Source organism: Mus pahari, chromosome 5 (genome assembly GCF_900095145.1).
Source record: "Mus pahari chromosome 5, PAHARI_EIJ_v1.1, whole genome shotgun sequence".
NCBI classification, from domain to species: domain Eukaryota; kingdom Metazoa; phylum Chordata; class Mammalia; order Rodentia; family Muridae; genus Mus; species Mus pahari.
The window spans coordinates 95,009,517-95,028,622 of record NC_034594.1 but is presented as its reverse complement, the minus strand read 5'-3'; the positions used below and the strand labels follow the sequence as shown (position 1 = coordinate 95,028,622).

The 19,106-nt window shown below is 46.9% G+C and overlaps 1 protein-coding gene across 5 annotated transcripts in view; it reads right to left on the bottom strand.

Moving 5' to 3' along the window:
• C5H2orf76 (chromosome 5 C2orf76 homolog) overlaps positions 1–19,106 on the bottom strand; it is a 69,077-nt gene that overhangs the window by 32,319 nt on the left and 17,652 nt on the right. For 3 of the 5 annotated variants that reach the window (XM_029539203.1, XM_021198754.2, XM_029539204.1), the window contains exon 2: positions 6,989–7,133. In XM_029539203.1, coding sequence (XP_029395063.1) covers positions 6,989–7,121 — 133 coding nt within the window. In that variant the 5' untranslated portion in view covers positions 7,122–7,133. Of the gene's footprint in view, positions 1–6,988; positions 7,134–11,974; positions 12,051–18,732; positions 18,869–19,106 lie in introns of those variants that run through there. The other 2 variants (XM_029539201.1, XM_029539202.1) reach the window with 2 other exon arrangements.

Sequence of the window (19,106 nt, the reverse complement as noted above, 5' to 3'; positions counted from 1 at the left end):
GCATTCACAAGTAGGATTTGACATCTTAAAAATACCAAATGCTTCTAAATCAAAGAATACATGAAATCTCACCTCATCAAATAAAAATATATGATTAAGTGCGTAGGAGGCAGTCTGAATATATGTGAACACTTGGTCCCCAGATGGCTATAGGACCTTTAGGAGGTGGGGTTGCTAGAGAAAGTGGCCACTAGGAGGAGACCTGGACAGCAAGCACTCATGTGCTGAGCCATCTCACTGGCCTGACCTTCCCTGAGTCAGGTCCCCCTCTCATTAGTCTAGAACCCATGAGGCAGGCTATGCTGGCTGGCCAGAGAGCCCCAGGAATCCTCCAGCCTCTGCCTCCTCCACCCTGAGATTACAAATGTACACTACCATGTCTGGCGTCTTCACCTGAATGCCAGGGGGCTGACTGGAGATTGTCAGCTTGCACACCAAGTCCCTTAGCCACTGAACCATCGTTGCTACTAAATTCCAGCTCCGCTGTACTTCTTAATTTCTTTGTTCTTCCTTTCTTCACTTTTAAAATGGGAATACTACCAATTCCTGCTCGAACGGGAGGCTTAAAGGGAGAGAGGAGACAATCTGGCTAAGATTCTTGGCCCAGCCCTTGACCTACAGGTGAGGCTAGCCCATGTTATTACTATCCCAAAATTCTTCAATATCAAACTAGATGACCCTTTTATGAATTGGTGGGGCCACATAATTGCATTTATGAATTTTATGTGCTCATGTGCATGCCAATCTGCTTGTGCTCATACATCCAAATGTGTACCATAATGTAAACACATAAATTGCAAATATGTGGCCCCATCAGCCAGAGTTCTCCAGAACTTTGAACCAGATGACAGTTTTGGACACAGAGCCCACAACTCAAAAGAGTCCATACCCTAAAGCTCACTTGTTTTTCAATTGTTTGTTTGTTTTTGATACCAAGTCTCTATGACGCAAGCTCCCTAAGTACTAAGGTTGACCTTGAACTCCTGATTCTCCTGCCCCCACCTCCTGAGTGCTGGGATTACAGATGTGCATGAGCCTGCTCAATTTGTGCAGTGTTTAAATGGAACCCAGGACCCGGAACATGGGTCAGCACTCTACCAGCTGAGTAACATCCTCAACACCCCCAAAGTTCTCTTTTATGGCTGCACTTCCCCCACATACCCAAGAGAAACAGGCAGTGTTGGAAGGTCAAACAGGCAGGCCTGAGCAGGCAGCTCTGACAGGCACCACTCTTCTACAGAGCACAGCGGTGACCAATGGTTGCCGTGAATGAATCATTCTGTGGTAAATGGGAAGCAAAGAACAGTGTGGCCAGGGAAACCACAACTTCCTGTGCCACCATAGCAACTTGATTCACATCTTGTTCCTAAGGACTTTAAGAGGCATCCATTCTGCCATACCAAGAATATCACGGCTCTTGCTGCATTGATACCAAGAAATACTACGACCCTCCAATGTGAACATTTGAAAACACAGGCCGGTGACATGGCTTAGCAGCAGGTAAAAGCACCCGTCACTGAGCCTGACACGAGTGCTTAACTTCTAGGACCCACATGGTACAAGGGAAGAACTGACTTTCTACACACACACACACACACACACACACACACACACGCACATACACACATACAAAGAGAATAAATAAAATGCTATAAAATATTAAAATAACTTGAAAATACCTCTGTAGAAATCTGTTTGTAGTTCAAAATCCTAATACACTGAGGAATGACTTTACAAAAGCAGGCCACTACGTAACTGGCACCGGGGGTGACCAGAATATGCCACTCCTATATATGTCTACCTGGCACAAGGATTATTTGGAAATAAAGGCTGATGTCTAGTGCTCTGGACCCTCCCTGTTCCACTAAAACAAAGCCTCTTGCCCCCACCCCACAAGACCACAGAACAACACTGAAGACTGCTGTGCCACCAATCAACCTGCAGGGGGCACCAGAGTGCGCCACACTGCAAAGTTTCAGCAACCAGGCCTTCTCTGCTCCCATTGTTCAAAAGCTTCCAGCCCTTAGGTTAGGGTCTGAAGGCCTCTTCCTTGTCTGGGCGCTTCTCTGAGAAGTTTTCACACCCTAGGAATCCAGTATATATGACATGCACTTAGCAATAAACTGCTGGTTTTTCTCTTGTTCACCTGCCCTTTCATCTGAGAACTTACAAGGCTGGAGCTGGGGAGATAGCTTGGTGGGTAAAGCACTTGCTTGCCTATGCCACGCAATGTGAAGACTTGACTGAATCTCCAGTGCCCACATAAAGGCTGGCATGGCTCTGCATGGCCGCAATCCCAGAGCTACAGGCAGATGAGAGGCAGAGATAGGAAAATCACTGGGAGCTCACAGGACAGTTACAGAGCAGGAAACACAAGACACCCTGTCTCAAACGAGATGTAACTGGCATGGGTTGTCCTCTGACCACCATATGTGCTCTGTGACACATGACTCTGTGTGTGTGTGTGGGGGGGGGGGGAATGTGCACACATATCATACATAGACAGATTTTTTTTTTTTAAGACCTTAAGAGGACACCATGTGGTGGTGGTACATGCCTTTAATCCCACCACTTGGGAGGCAGAGGCAGGCGGATTTCTGAGGTAGAGGTCAGCCTGGTCTACAGAGTGAGTTCCAGGACAGCCAGGGCAACACAGAGAAACCCTGTCTCAAAAACAAAACAAAACAAAGACCAAAAACCAAAAAACGAAAACAAAAACAAACAAACAAAAAACCTTAAGAGGAAGGAAAAGTTACTCTTACTTAGTATTAAATATAAAAATACCCCTAATAATTAAGAACACAGCAAGAAATAGTCAGTCTGTGATGATGCACACCTGTGTAATCCCAGCACTTGAGAAGCAGAGGCAGGAGGATCTCTGAGTCTCAGGCCAGCCTGGTCTACAGAGTGAGTTCCAGGACAGCCAGGGCAATACAGAGAAACCCTGTCTCTAAAACAAACAAACAAACAAAGAAGATGGCATTCTGTGTAAGCCAGAAGTTACTTTATGAATGATCATGGTCTCTAAAATGTTTTAAACAACCAAACAAGCAAAGGAAACCCGCTGCCAAACCAAGCCCATTTATTTACCACTAAAAAAGAGAGCCCTGGGAACTAAGGAGGATTAGTTGGAGCAAGGAAACAATTTACTCACAGCTGGAGAGATGGCTAGGCAGTTAAGAACACATGATGCTCTTGCAGAGGAACAAATGTCAGCTCCCAGGACCTGAATGGCAGCTCACAACTGTCCATCGCCCCAATTCCAGAGAATTGGTGCCCTCTTCTGGCCTGCACTAGCACTACACGCATGTGTTAAAAATACAGACATACAGTAAAATAAATAAACCTTTTAAAAACTATTTATTCGGGGCTGGAGAGATGGCTCAGCAGTTAAGAGCACTGACTGCTCTTCCTGAGGTCTTGAGTTCAATTCCCAGCAACCACATGGTGGCTCACAATCATCTGTAATAGGATCAGATGCCCTCTGTGTCTGAAGACAGCTACAGTGTACTAATGTACATAAAATAAATAAAATAATTCCTTTAAAAAAAAACCTATTTACTCTCCCAATAAATAGACCCCTTTGAGATCTGTAAAAAAAAACCTATTTGATCAAGATGTCCATAAAACCAGGAAGATAGCAGGCCAATGTCTTGGAAAAAGACATCAATTTTTTCAATGACATTTTATTGAGGTAGTGTGTATTAGTGTAGACGAATGCGCCATAGCACACTTTCGGTGGCCAGGTCACAGTCTGTGGGAGTTGGCTCCCTCCCTGTACCATGTGGATCCTCAGGTCAGACGAGGGTCCTCGGGTGTGCTGTTCAGTGCTTTTCTATGCTTAGCTATCTCCCCGGTCTGAAAAATACACCTTAGCCCAGTGTAAGTGAGGCACGGGTGACCTTAGCCCAGTGTAAGCAAGGCACGGGGACCTTAGCCCAGTGTAAGCGAGGCTCGGGTGACCTTAGCCCAGTGTAAGCGAGGCTCGGGGACCTTAGCCCAGTGTAAACGAGGCACGGGGACCTTAGCCCAGTGTAAGCAAGGCTCGGGTGACCTTAGCCCAGTGTAAGCGAGGCACGGGTGACCTTAGCCCAGTGTAAGCGAGGCACGGGGACCTTAGCCCAGTGTAAGCGAGGCACGGGGACCTTAGCCCAGTGTAAGCGAGGCACGGGGACCTNGAGGCACGGGGACCTTAGCCCAGTGTAAGCGAGGCACGGGGACCTTAGCCCAGTGTAAGCGAGGCACGGGGACCTTAGCCCAGTGTAAGCGAGGCTCGGGTGACCTTAGCCCAGTGTAAGCGAGGCTCGGGTGACCTTAGCCCAGTGTAAGCGAGGCTCGGGTGACCTTAGCCCAGTGTAAGTGAGGCTCGGGTGACCTTAGCCCAGTGTAAGCGAGGCACGGGGACCTTAGCCCAGTGTAAGTGAGGCACGGGCAAAGAAGGGCTTTGGTAAGCAAGGCATGGGTGACTAGACACTCCTGTGCCCCTTTCCCACGGAATGAAATGGACCAGGTTGTGAAATCTGCAGTCAGTACATGTGTCTTCGTTGCAACAGATATGTCATCTATAGAACAGATATGTCATCTATAGAACAGATATGTCATGCTCAAGAATGGCCTAATCAAGTAAAAAAAAAAAAAAAAAGAGTAGAGAAAAATCATAATCATTTTAGTAAGTTTTAAAAACTGTTTATGTGTATGTGTGTGCACCACCTTGGCTGTGTAAGCACAACATGCATACAGTACCCATAGAGGCACAAACAGAGCCTCCATCTCCTGGCACTGCAGTCGCTCTGTTCCAATGTGGGGGGAAAGAAACCCAGGTCCTCACAAGAGCAGCCTTAACCACTGAGCCGCTTAGCCAGCTCCTTAAGCAACTTTAAGCACACACACACAAACACACACATACACAAATGCGTACGCGCGCACGCACACACACACACAGTTGAAGATGACTTTGTTATTAAAACCCTTGCCACATAAGTATGAGTACCAGAGTTCAATCCCAAGAGCCCAGTGGGTGGGCACGGAGGCTGCTTATAATTCCAACCTCAGAAGGCAGAGACACAGGGTCCCTAGAGGGAGTTGGCTAACAAAATCAGCCATGTCAGTGAGTTCACACATGCACACACATACACACAGCATGCATGCATGCATGCACAAAAATAGAAAAATAAGTAAATAAACAGTAAAAATATAGATATGTCACTAGGCTTCCAATTCATGGAATTATATATTAAAAACTGTGCCATGTACTCTATATCGATTTACTTGACTTAAAAGAATAAAAAGCATATGCCGGATGCTGTATCAGATGCCTCGGGATGCTTCAGTAATGAAGAGCAATAAGGCCCTCTCAGTATGAGGGCCGTACGTTCAGGATGATAAACTAGCACCACCAGAAGACCGGGGAGATGCTCGGCTGGTAAAAGTACCTGCTGTCCAGCCTGACGACCTGAGTTTGATCCCTGGGGGAGAACTGGATCCTGCAAGTTGTTCTCTTATTTCCACATGCACTCTGTGACATAGCACCCCTACACACACACACACACACACACACAATCATGTATGCACACATACAATAAATATATATGGAAAATGTAAAGAATGTCCCATCTCTGAGACGACAGAGATGAGAGCTCTCCTGATTTCTTCAGCTCCCTGCTCCCTCAGCCACTGCCCCACCAAGACTGGAAAGAAGCCAGTGCCACTCCCTTGCCATTCAGTCTCCAAAGATACAGACTCGTTGAAGGTAAATGTGTGTGTGTGTACATGTTTATGTACACATATGTATGAGGAGACCAGAGGGCAACAGTGATGGCTTCCTCAACCTCTCTTCTCTTTACTTTTAAGATAGGCTCTCCCACCGAACCTGGAGCTCGCCAGCTCTGCCGGACAGGTGCGAGGGACAGAAGAAGCACTACACCCTGAGTAACGTGGATTTTGACACGAGCGAGGCCTGGTAACGACTCTAAGACCAATTGGCCCATAGTAAACTGGCAAAGCCCATTTGGGCCAGGCTCAAGAGGGACAGCAGGGCTGGGCATCTGAGTATGGGTATAGATGGTTAATCAGTATGTACAAAGACTAGCATCTGTAGTTTCCTCCTCCCAGAAGTTCAGAGCCTGGAACTGCTCGCCTACAGAGAGCTGCTGCCTAGACTAGCTAAGCCATACCCCACCCCACCCCCAATCCTGCGCTGTACCTAATAAACATGCTGAAGTGCCAGACAGCAGAGGTAACAGTTAGAGAAGCTCACCTGATCCCAGCTTCACTGTCTGTGTGTCTGTGTGTCTACCGTTCTCTCTTACTATCCTTAACCAGTGTTCTGGGACCCAAGCTGTGTTGGATGTAGCAGACAGACTAGACAGTGAGCCCCAGGGATACTCCATCTCCACCCCCCAGCTCTCCCCCAGCCACACCCCCCCAGCCCCCAGGGAGATTATAGGTACACACCTCCATTCCTGTATTACATGGGTTCTGGGGGATCAAACATGTGTCCTCCACATGGATATGTGGCAAGCACTTGCCAGTCACCTCTTATGCCCTGGACCTTAGTTTGTTTGAGGTTAAATATGATGGAAATAAACTCATGGGTGTGTGCATTCACAGTACTCACCGACAAGCTGGGGCAGCTGATGACAGGACTCAGGACACGGGCCAGCCGAGCCTCTGCTAGCACCAGTTTACAAAGTGCCTCTGGCTTTGGTGATTTTTCTTAGTTGGTTTTGTTTTGTTTTGTTCTGTTTTTGAAGCATAAATATTTCTATGTGCCAAGAGTGGCATAAAATTCACTGTACATCCTAGGCTGGCCTAAAAGTTGCTAAATAGCCCAAGCTAGCTTGAAGTCATAATCACGTGATTATCCTGGCTCTGTGTCCTGAGTGCTGGGAATCTAGGTGGACACCACTAAGCCCAGCCCAACTTTGTGCTTTTCAAAGATTATTATTAATATCATAGTCAGATGTTTTCAAGCTCTAATTTCTCATACCTTGCTTTAGAAATATTATAAATTCCTTTACAGTTTGATGCAAATTAACTCCATGATATACTACAGGTTTGAAATTCCGATGCTCAAATGAACGGATGAGGCGAACTGTGAGGGTGGCTTCCTCCGCAGCCATGTGGAGAGATACCTGTGGTAAGACACATGGAGAAAGTGGGTAAAGACACTGCTGCTATCCAGACCCTCAGCATCTACACTGAAGCTGGGCACATATGGTGATCTCCTCCTGCCTTGCCAACACTTGGAGTCAAAGCCAGAGACTCCTAGAGCAACCTAGATGGCAAGACTAGCCAGAAATGGGGGCTCAGCCTCGATAATGAAGGGGAGAGCAACTGGGGAAGACACCCAGGGTCAACCTCAGGCCTCCTCTACACACGCACACACACATGCACACACACATGCACATACACACACACACACACACACACACACACACAACTGAGGAAGATACCCAGGGTCAACCTCAGGCCTCCTCTACACACAAACACACACATGCACACACACATGCACATACACATGCACATACACACACACACACACACATATACACACACACAACTGAGGAAGATACCCAGGGTCAACCTCAGGCCTCCTCTACACACACACACACACACACACACACACACACACACACACGCACACGCACACGCACACGCGTGCATATGCATACACACATACATACATATATACATTAAAATAAATAAAATTCAAATAAAAGTTACTTCTTAGGCAACAGCAGGGGCAACATTCTATGTCCTAAGGCAAGATATTAAGGATATGGAGAGTATGCTATTTTTATGCCCTTCAATTTGTCTGAAATAGTCCATAACACAGAAATAACTTATATAACCTTGGCTTAAAAAGTCTCTCTGAATAACTGAGTGCTCGTTCAACTATTTTACTAAATTTGGGGAAAAAAAATACAGCACATTAAGCATAAAAATCCAGGAAGTTTACTATTGAATGCATCCAATAATTTATAATTAAAATGAACATATTAGCTATAATAAAACAGCTTCTATAAAACCTGAAATAGATTTTCCTCATAAAATAAAGGGTTCATCTAACCTTGTCTCACGGCTAATAAACCTAATAAATCCTTTGATAATTCCAACGTTGGTTATTTCAGCATTCCTCATTAACTCCTTTTAGAATTCTCCTCAGATAAACACAGTCCTAAAATCTACCGAACAACAGTTCAACAAACATCAACAAAATAAAAACTTTCCACAGAGAGGAGCTTAATAAGGAGCAACTCTTGAGGGAGAGAGCCTATTAGGAAAGCAGTATTAAAGCTGTAGTGGGAGGGTCAGTGGAAGCACCTGCCATGCAGACTTAGGACATGAGTTCAAATCCTCAGTGCCCATCTAAAAGTCAGGCAGGCATGGTGGTGCACCTGTAATGTGGTGCTCTGGAGGTGGGGATGGAGGGGAAGGCAGGATTCCCTGGATACAATGACAGCTAGACCAGTCAGACTGTCACCATGGTGATGGTCAACAATGTCCCTTTTTGGGGATCTAATGCCCTCTTTGTCAGAAGTCCTGTGTAAGAGTTCTACACATGAGTAAAGCCAGGTGGCAGAGCCAGGCATGCCTGCCCTTGTTCTGCATCTGTCCCTTTAGGACCCTGACCTTTGAGTTCAACTGCTTCTGCTCAGGTCTACATGTCAATCACTTATGGGAGGGACATTTGTCTATAGGATAGAAGAGGCTGACTCGTCGTCGTCTCGTTCTTGGTCCCTCAAAGCTGAGACGTCAGGGTAACAGAGGTAGGTATGTCTAGGGTTTCTGAGGCACTGTGACCAACAGATTGCCACTACTAGTTTTCATAACCTGGCGCCCATAGGAGAGGAATGTGCCAGTCTCTGTCACTAATCCCCCATGCCCCACCTTCTGCCCCAAGTCCCAATTCTTTCCCCTGGCCTATGATGAAGGAGCCTGTACTTGGGCCTGCGGAGAGGAGAGTTGTCTGTGGTGCTGGCCTACATCTTCTTGGCATTGCTGACATTCTGGTCTTTGATTCCTGGTTTGATGGGGATAGCATCTCATAGCAGTCCATGACTACTCTGGACATTACTGTGTACCTGAGGATGGCCTTGAACTATTGATCCTTCTGCCTCTACCTCCTGAGAGTTGGGGTTACAGATGTGTACCACCACTCCTGGTTTATGCAGAGCCTGAAATGGAACCCAGGCTTTGACATGCTAGGCAAGCGCACCAGCCGGGCCACGCCCTCTCCCTAGCATTCTCAGTGAGTCCTTTTTCCTTTATAGTAGGTGTAGATAGACCTGGGTTTGCTAGCAATGTTAATGGGGAAAGAAATTTTACTTAATAAATTTGCATTTAGGAAGCTGAGCAGCAGCAGGGCAAAAGCACTCTATACAAAAGAAGAAACCTTCAAAATGCAGGCATACAGAAAGAAGTACCATAAAAACAGGCATATACCTTTATAATCGTAAGAGAGGCACCAAACAATCAGAAAGCAGGAACACTTAGAAAAAGTAGGGATAACAATTAAAAAAAAGTAATAAAAACCAATAACCTAATACAAATATGGTTAACAGTCACTAGCAGGGGATTGTCTTAATTGTCCAAACTCAGGCAGCCCAGGCTGGACTCTAATGAACTACACAGTTGAGGAAAACACTAAATTCCTGGCCATCTTGCCTCTGTCCAAGTGCTGGGATTATAGGTGTGTGCTTCCACACCCAGCTTTGTCTACATGTTTTAAGTCAATAGTGTGCATTATTTTTAATTCTAATTAACTTATCTTCAATTCTAACTAAAGATCTGTAGTAGAAGCATGAAAAAAGGCAATTGTTCCTCTGAATTTGTAAAATTAAAGAACAAAGCGTTTTCAAAGGCCTAACTATTGGCAAGCAAAAATGTGGAGGAACAAATATTTTTATATATTGTTGGTAAGAGCATAAAATGGCACAGTTTGGGGGGGATGTAAGAAGAGAAATCTATAAACATTGTAAATCTGGGTGTAGGGTCAGTCAGAAATGGAACTTGTCGTGCCAGCTGGAGACCTGAGTTCAGACAGAGCTGCATGCGGCAGTGACCACTGGAGACCTGAGTTCAGACAGAACTACATGTGGCAGTGACCGCTGGAAATCCCAGTGCTGGGAAAGTAAGACAGGCAGACCACAGGATGGCAGACAGAGAGAGACCCTGTCTTTGAAAAGTAAGGAATAGACTGGCAGAGTAGATGCCTGATATTGGCACTTCCACCTCCACGTGTGCAAGCATCCATACACATGTACATACCCATGTGTTCCACACAGCACACACACACACACACACACACACACACACGGAATCTTAATTTGGCCCGCTGTTGATAAAGCAATGTATCTTCCAAGAGTTAACCCTAACAAGAAAATCACATTAAATATTTTTAATCCATAATTCATAGTAATACTTTAATTATTTAAATCTTATGTGAGTATGTGTTTGCTTACATGCTTCTGTGTACCATGTACCTGCCAGGTGTCTGTAGAGGCCAGATGAGGGTGTCAGATCTGCCTAGAACTGTTGTCACAGACGTGTGTTGCCACATAGATGTTGGGAACTGAACCAAGCAGGTCCTCTGGAAGAGCTGCCAGTACTCTTAACCACTGTGCTATCTCTCCATCCCAATAGTACTTTTTAAATTATCATTTAAGATTGTTTTAAGTGTTTGTGTGCGTGCAGTGCCTGAAGAGTCCAATAGGGGGCACTGGATCCACTGGAGCTAGAGTTACAGATGGTTTTAAGTCACTAGCTGTAAGAACCTAAACTCCTGTACTCTGAAAGAGCAGCAAGCACTTGTAACCCCTGAGCCATCTCTCCAGCCGGCTCTAACATATGTGGGTGTTTGATTTTGAGACACTGTGCACACAATGTAGACGAGGCTGGTCTCAGCCTCCAAAGTGGTAAGATAGCAAGTGAGCACCATCACACCCAGCTAGAAATAAGCCATTGCTGGGAGCCACATTTGGGTAGATACCAAAGGACTTAAATGGAGAAGAAGGAAGGGAGAGATGGAGGGAAGGAGGGAGGGAGGGAGGGAGGGAGGGAGGGAGGAGGGAGGAGGGGAGGAAGGTGCCAATCACAACAGGTTACATCTGTAACATTCCCTTTGTCTTTCTTAAAATGAAACCACAGAAATAAAGAGATGGGTGTTGTCATTCCCACCCACTCCCCTTCACTTAACAGTGTGATCCCTGCAACCACAACTGGCAGATCCAGAGTGGGAAGGGAAACCAGAACAACCGGGCAGACCTCAGGCGGCCAGAGAGCACGAGAGGGGCAGCTTCAGTGAGACAGCTCATTTAACCGGGGAGCAAAGGCTATTTAAACCTCTGGGGGGGGGGGGGGTGAGCAGAGGGTATGGAGGGAGGGTATGCTTCCATCATTAGCAGGGGTCGGGGGCGCTGTGGATGCCTCATTTGCATGAGGAGAAATTCCAGGTGCTGCTGGACATGACCTTATAAGGGAAGAGGAAGTTTAACCTGGCTGTGACTACAGGACCTCCTCTGGTGTGCACAAAGGTGGAGGACAGAGGCCTGGTGCAGGGGAGTAGTCCCACTCCCTCCTACCACTCTTCTAAGAATAGATGTCCAGGGTTGGACACAACTTGACCCCACTCCTGCTCCATGGGATCCCTGCCCCCACATCGTGCTACCAGGCCAAGCAAAGAATGGGTACTGGCAAAAGGGCATAGGGATCTTGTTATCAAATATTCTAAATCTCTTTTGCATGGTGGGGTACAGTCTCAGAACCCAGTATATCCTAGGACACTGATCTTCCACTGAACTGCTCCCCACTGGCCCCTGAATGTCCTGTTTGTGTTCACGCATGTGTGAGTGCACTGGTGCATGTATGTTGTATGTATGGGTAGAGGTCAGAGAACAATCTCACGTGTTGTTTCCCGGGTGCTGTGGTAATGTGACTAGGACAGTTCCCCACAGGCTCACTAGGGACTTACACTATTATGAGGTGTGCTTTTCTTGGGATGGATGTGGCCTTGTAGAGAAAGCATGTCACTGGGGGTGGGCCTTGAGGTTTCAAATGCTCAAGCCAGGGTCAGTCTCTCTCTTCCTGCTGCCTGCAGATCCAGATGTAGAGCTCTCAAGTTCCTTCTCCAGCACCATGTCTGCCCACATGCCCTCATGGCTTCTGCCACGCTGATAATGCACTAACCTTCTGAAACTGTAAGCAAGCCCCAAGTAAATGCTTTCGTTTATAGAATTGCCATGCATGGTCACAGCGTCTTTTCACAGCAATTGGACATTGACAAAGACAGGGTTCTTCTACTTTTTGTTTGGGACACTGATTCTCACTGACCTGGAATCTTACCAAATAGGCTGAATTAGCTGGCAATGAGCTTCCTGCGATCCACCTGTCTCTGAATCCAGCACTACTCCCAGCTTTGTAACCTGGGCCCCGGAGATCCAAACTCAGGTCCTCATGTTACAAGGCAAGTGCTTTACTGACTGAGCCATCTCTCCAGCCCACGTTTTTATCGTCATTACGTGTATTTGTTTATTGTGTATGTACACTGGGATACCCTGTGCCATGCACCCATGTGGAAGTCGGAGGACACGCTTTCTTCCACGTGGCTCAAACTCAGGGTTTGCAGCAAGCACGTTATGTTGGGGTGCATTGTGTGAAGGTGTGTCTCTGTATGGTAAACGCCAGCAGGGTTCTGGTATTGCCATTTCTGTGGCCTATTAGTGGGCTTTCTCTTTTGTAAGTATTCATTCTTCCTCATCTGCCTAAGGCAATCTAGAATTGGATCTGATTGGCTGTAATAAGAGAGACACTGGGAGAAGAAATGAGAGGCAGGAGATTCAGCCAGGTGACACAGAGGTGGACGGACTGACCAGAGTGGAGCAGAGAGGTAGAACTAGCCACGTGATGGGGCACAGTTTGTCAAGTTAAGTTTAAACTAGCTAGGGGACTACCCTAGCTAAAGGCCTAAGCTATAAAATAATAAAAGGTCTCTGAGTTGTTATCTATATCACAGATGGGTCCACTGTAACTCCCACTGTACCTGTACCCATTGACTCTGCAGCATATGCTCTAATTCTTTTCTTTTTTTTCTTTTTTTTTTTTGTTTGTTTTTGTTTTTTTCGAGACAGGGTTTCTTTGTATAGCCCTGGCTGTCCTGGAACTCACTTTGTAGACCAGTCTGGCCTTGAACTTAGAAATCCACCTGCCTCTGCCTCCCAAGTTTTGGGATTAAAGGCGTGCACCACCACCGTCCGGCTTGTGCTCTAATTCTTGACTGCAATATTATTTATACTTATCTACACATGTGATAAAATTGCATAAAATAAATGCATGCACACATAGACAGGTCCACACACACACACACACACAAATGCATGTAAAACTCATGAAATCTGAACTGGAAACTGAAACCATGGGTTGTGCCTACAGCAGCTGTCTAGCCATGAAGACAGATGATGCCCAGGCCAGGTACCACCAGGGTTATACTGGGTGAGAGAGACAAATACTCTTAGCTGCATTATTTATGATCTTGTCTAAAACTACAACTATTTCAAAATAAAAAATGTTTCTAAAAGTTGTCACTGCAACAAGTCTGATGGAATTATGATTGGAGGGAAATGCACTGAGTTAGAACACTAAAGCCATGACGTAAGAGACTGGCAGAGACCTTAAAACAGAGACACCAATGCAGCCACCAGCTGACTGCATCTAACTGCACCTGCCAATCATGACAACTGCATCAAGTTCAGATCTTCCAGTGGATCTGCTTTGACAGGGTGTGACGCCAGGTTCAGTGACACCAGCTAAGGTCAGATGCTAACAAAGTCTACTGGAAGAGTCACCTGGTTTCCTCAGCAAGCTCCCCAAAATTAAAGAACGTGGTCTAGGGAGATTGCTCCTAGAGGTTGTCCTCTGACCTCCACATGCACACAATGGCAACCAGGTATGCAACTGCACCCAAACACATGAGCACACACATGTAGACAGACAATATACACACAAAGAAAAAGTATATTAAGAGTGACTGTCATGTATCTAGACTAGTTTGGTTCAGAGATGGGTGTCCCTTAAGGCTGCAGAAACTTGACCCCAGAACAGTGTATGGAAGGGATGTGGGACCTTCCAAAGGTAGGCACCTCTTATGGAGACTGAACTCAGTAGCAGAGCCCAAGTTCAGCACGGGGGTGGGAGTGGGGGGTGGGGGTGGGGGCTGGGCTCAATTCCCAGCATCATATGCTTATATTAAAATCCATAGCATTCAGCAGTTGGGGCACAAGAATCAGGTCACATGACTAGTCGGCATCTGACTCTGTCTGCATGGTGCTGAAAGCCCACTCCTGCCAGCCTGAGTGTCCTCACCATAGCAACAGACTTCATGCATCTTTACAGTCACTGAGTTTGTGCCACATCCTTCTACTGTCTGTCTCTTTACCCTCCGACAATGGCCCACTCAGGAAGCAGGTCAGAACCTCCCTACTGCAGGGCAGCTCTGACATCGGTGCCTCCTCCCTCGGGCTGAGCCTGGTTCTCTCTCTCAGGTTGGAGGGCTCACACAAGAAAGCACTCTACATGCTTTTTTTCTTCTAGGGCCATCGACTTGGGCCACGTGGGGGTATGTTGGGGGCATCACACATCATACATCATACGTGGGGTTTGCTGGCAGGCAGGCGGGTCTGAGGATGTCCTGCATTTCCCAGGACACACTGGCAGAGCAGTCCTACAATATCGCCATAGGGCCACAGGAGAGTGGTACACAGCCTGCCTGGCAGGCATAAGGCTGGATCCCCAGCATCCCAAAAGCCATCAGGGAGGGAAGGAGGATAGGAGGGAGAGAGGGAAGGAGTAAAGAAGGGAGGGGAGTCAAGGATGGATGGACACACAGGAGGGGAGGGAGGGAGGGAGGGAGGGAGGACAAGAGGGACATATGAAAGGAAGAGAAAAAGGGAAGAGAGGATGGAGAGGAGAGAGGACAGGAGAAAGTGAAGGTGGAAGGAGATATAAAGAAAACCTTACTGTTTCCCAACCGGAAGAACAGCCACTCGGCATCTCTGTATTACAGGCGGTACAGCTAAACGTAGACCGCGCACACCCTAACAGAGACCATTGGGCTCTGTATTACAGGCGGTACAGCTAAACGTAGNGCACACCCTAACAGAGACCATTGGGCTCTGTATTACAGGCGGTACAGCTAAACGTAGACTGTGCACACCCTAACAGAGACCATTGGGTAGGGCTCTGAAAATCCAGAGTGCCCGGGGCTTAGGAAGGTCTTTAAACTTGGGCATCTACAAAACTTGTTGCAGCTGGTGCCTGCTGGAGCACCTGGTTCCCTGGTAGCCACATCACTGCAGCCCAGATACTCAACAACCCCTCAAAGGCCCTCCCTGGGAACTGAGGGCCACACTGGCCCAGGTGCAAGCATGTTTAGGGGCTTGGAGTCAGCAAGCAGGCTTACAGCCTCCAGTTCCCAGACTGAGAGACATTCAGGAGCCAAGGAGCATGGGTGCAGGTTGCCACAACACTCCAGGCCTGTGAAGCGTCCCAAGCTGGCACCTCTCTGCTTGGCAGATTTCCCAGCCAGACAGCTAGGAACCCAGCAAGGCTGGCTCCGGAGGCAAGACAAGAGGCACAACCTGATGTCCCTTTAGACATGGAAAACACATGTTTACATAACACTGAGTTGTGAAAAGCATGTAACTGCAGTTGATTCTGGCTATTCATGGAAGTCTGTGTCTACAAAGCTGGCTGTCAAAATTACCATCATGAACCATTGCTAAGACAAGCACAGGGTCAGGTTACTAGAAGCCTCTGGTCCTGGCAATTTTGTCAAGTTGATCAAGATATAAACTATCATGTTCTATCATGTATGTTTGTAAAACTGAATTCACAGATGATGACACTGTGTATAGAAAAAGCTGCCTACCAAGCCACACCAGTTAGCTCTGTAAGGTATACAGGGCCTTCTCACACTTAGGAACACTCAATGATTCAGAGCTACACCCGGGGGTACTATATATAACAAAAGATAGGGCCAGGGGGATGGCTCTGCTGGTTAAAGGCACTTGCTGTTAAAGTCTGATGACCCAAGATCAATCCTGGAACCTAAGTGCAGGTGAAATCAATTCCATAAAGTTGCTCTCTGTCACATGAACACTGTGTAACTTCCATGCCCCTCACATCCAATAATACTAACTTTTTAAAAATTTTTTAAAAAAATGTAAAAGATGGGAATGGGGAGATGGTTCCCTTGGTAAAGTGCTTGCCTCTTAATAATAAGCATGAGAATCTGAGTTTGGACCATGAGAATCTACATAAAGAGACAGCACAGGGGCTGGTGAGATAGTTCACCAAGTAGAAGCCCTCAACACTCACGCTGGCCCAGGGAGGCCAGAAGGAAGACACCCAAGCACCTGGAGCAGGCGGTGCTATGATGGGAAAGAGCTGGAGTTTGTTATATGTGATGGAGAGGTGAGGAAGATGGCGTACTCGGCAGAGAGATGGAAAGAAAGCTAACCTGAGGGGTCCAGTCACTATGAGAAAGGTGGGACTGGAGACTCGATGGCAGTGAGGAACAGGCAGATGTGAGGAGGCCATGGTTTGGCCCTGGCCTGGGCTGACACTAAGGGCCATGTCTGGGTTGGTGGTCTGTATCGTCATCTGTGGCCTGGGTTACCACCAAAGGCCAAGTGAATGCCCGTGGTCTGGGCTGCCACGAGAGACCATGTGGCTATCTGAGGGGCATGCTGCTGCAGGGAGACGTGCACTGCCACCTGAGGCCATGGGGACATCCGGACCCATGCTGCTGGTGGGGACCATGTCTGAGTCCATGGTCCTATGGCAGCCAGGACCTGTGTTGATGACCCCGGTCTGTGTGACCACCAGAAGCCATGCAGATGTCCCTGGTCTGGACTGTCGCCTGAGGCGTTGTGCTGGCCTGGCCTTGCCCCTCACCTGTGTAGCACAGTGGAGCTGATGCTGATGTGAGAGAGGAGGTGAGCCAACCCCAAGGGCATGAGAGCAGGAGAGCTGACCCTGTCTCTTGCCAGCTGTAGCATGGGGTTAGCTAGTCAGGGCTGAGCAGGAGAGTTTGTCCTGGTAGTGAGGGCCAAAGAGAGCTAGTGAGCTACCCCCCAGCCCCAGATCCAGGGCTTCGGTTCTCCCACCCAGAATCTACTCCATCTCTGAACTGCTGGAGCACATGAAGGGGCCAGTCTGTAGGATCTCCATAACACAGGGCAGCAACAGAGCATCCAAGCCTAGTCCCAGTGAGGATCCAGTAGAGAGAGTGTAGCAGAAGCCAGAGGCCTTGAACCAGACCCAGGACTCATTCCAATGATCATTTGCAAGTAAAGATGTGTGGACAAAGGGTGTCCTGTGGGACACACTGTGACATACACAACTTCCATGACAAGATTTTTTTTTAAATTCTATCTTATTTTATTTTCTTTGTGTTGGGGACTTGCAAGGGTAAAGGGAAGATATGAAGGGATAAGGAGATGAGTGGGATTGGGGAGCAGGATGTGAAACTAACAAAGAATCAATAAATATTTTTTTAAAGCCCTTACCACTGAGTATGATAATGTTAGTTTTATTCTATGATCCCACACAGTAGAAGGAAAAGCCAACTCCTGCAAGTTATGTCCTGACCTCTATCATGTACTCTCACACATACACATACACATACACACACACACACACACACACACATACACACACATACATACACACACATACATACACACATGAAAGCACATACACACACATGAAAGCACATACACATATACATACATACACACATGAAAGCACATACATACACACATGCACATGCACACACATACACACAAACATACATACATGCAAGCACATATATACACATACATGCACATGCACACACATATACATATACATATGCACATACTCACACATGTAAGCACATCCACACACATACATGCACATGTACACATATACACACACATATAATTTTTAAATTAAAAAAAAAACAAAAACAGTTGTGGCTGGGGATGCTACCATACCTACTGCCCTGAGTCTGACTCTTGAGACCCACAGTGAAAGAAGATGTGCTATGGCACATGCACTAATATACTAATAAATGTGATTTTAAAAGTTAATGAGTCACTTTAGAAGTAATTCATTAAAAGAATGAAAAAAGAAGGAAGGGAGGGAGGGAGGGAGGAAGACCGCCCAGTATACTGGTACATGCCTATAGTCCAAGTGACAAGATGGTAGGCAGAGATAGGCAGATCCTAGAAGCTTAAAGGAGAGCTAGCCTAGCCTACTTGGCAAAGTTCCAGGTTATTAAGAGACCTTGTCCAAGTAAAAAGCGGGGGCAGGGAGGGGATGGAACCTGAGGAGTAACATCCAAGGTTGCCCTTTGACCTCCATACATGAAAAGCACGCATGCACATGCATATACACATTAAATAGATTATAAACTGGGTGTCTGTTCAGCTGAGGCACTGAGAAGACAAAGGGTCACCCTGTCAGACCTGAGCTGCGATTGTGAGCACTGCATGACTTCTGATTTTCCTTGCTCTCTAAGAGCCAAACGTGAGCGGAGGAAGCACGTTAGGCATGGCTCTCTGCTTGGGTCGCCAATAACGACAAGTGAGCCCCGGAATCAGGAACCGGCCTGGGACTGAGCACCTGACCAACGGCTGCACACCAACCCTCTGCTAACTGTTCTGCTTTCCTTCCGAGACAGGGTCTTACTATACTGCTGGGGCTGGTCATGAATCTGGGCTCCAGTGATCCTTCTGCCTCAGCTTCCCTGGGACATATCACCATGCCTAGCATCACCTTCCAATGTCTGAAGCGAGTGTATTTCCAGCCTCTAAGATGACAGAATCTGAAATACAGAATGGAAGACAATCTTGGCTAGCTATTTGTCTGACAGAATACCAGTGTCCAGAATATACAAAGACCCAAAATATTAAACACCAGAAGAACAAAAAAATCCAATCAATAATGAACAGGCAAATGAACTAAACACAAATCAAACCAAACTCCATTGAGAGAACACCTTCATCTCTGTCAGAGTGGCTATCATCACACACACACACACACACACACACACACACACACAC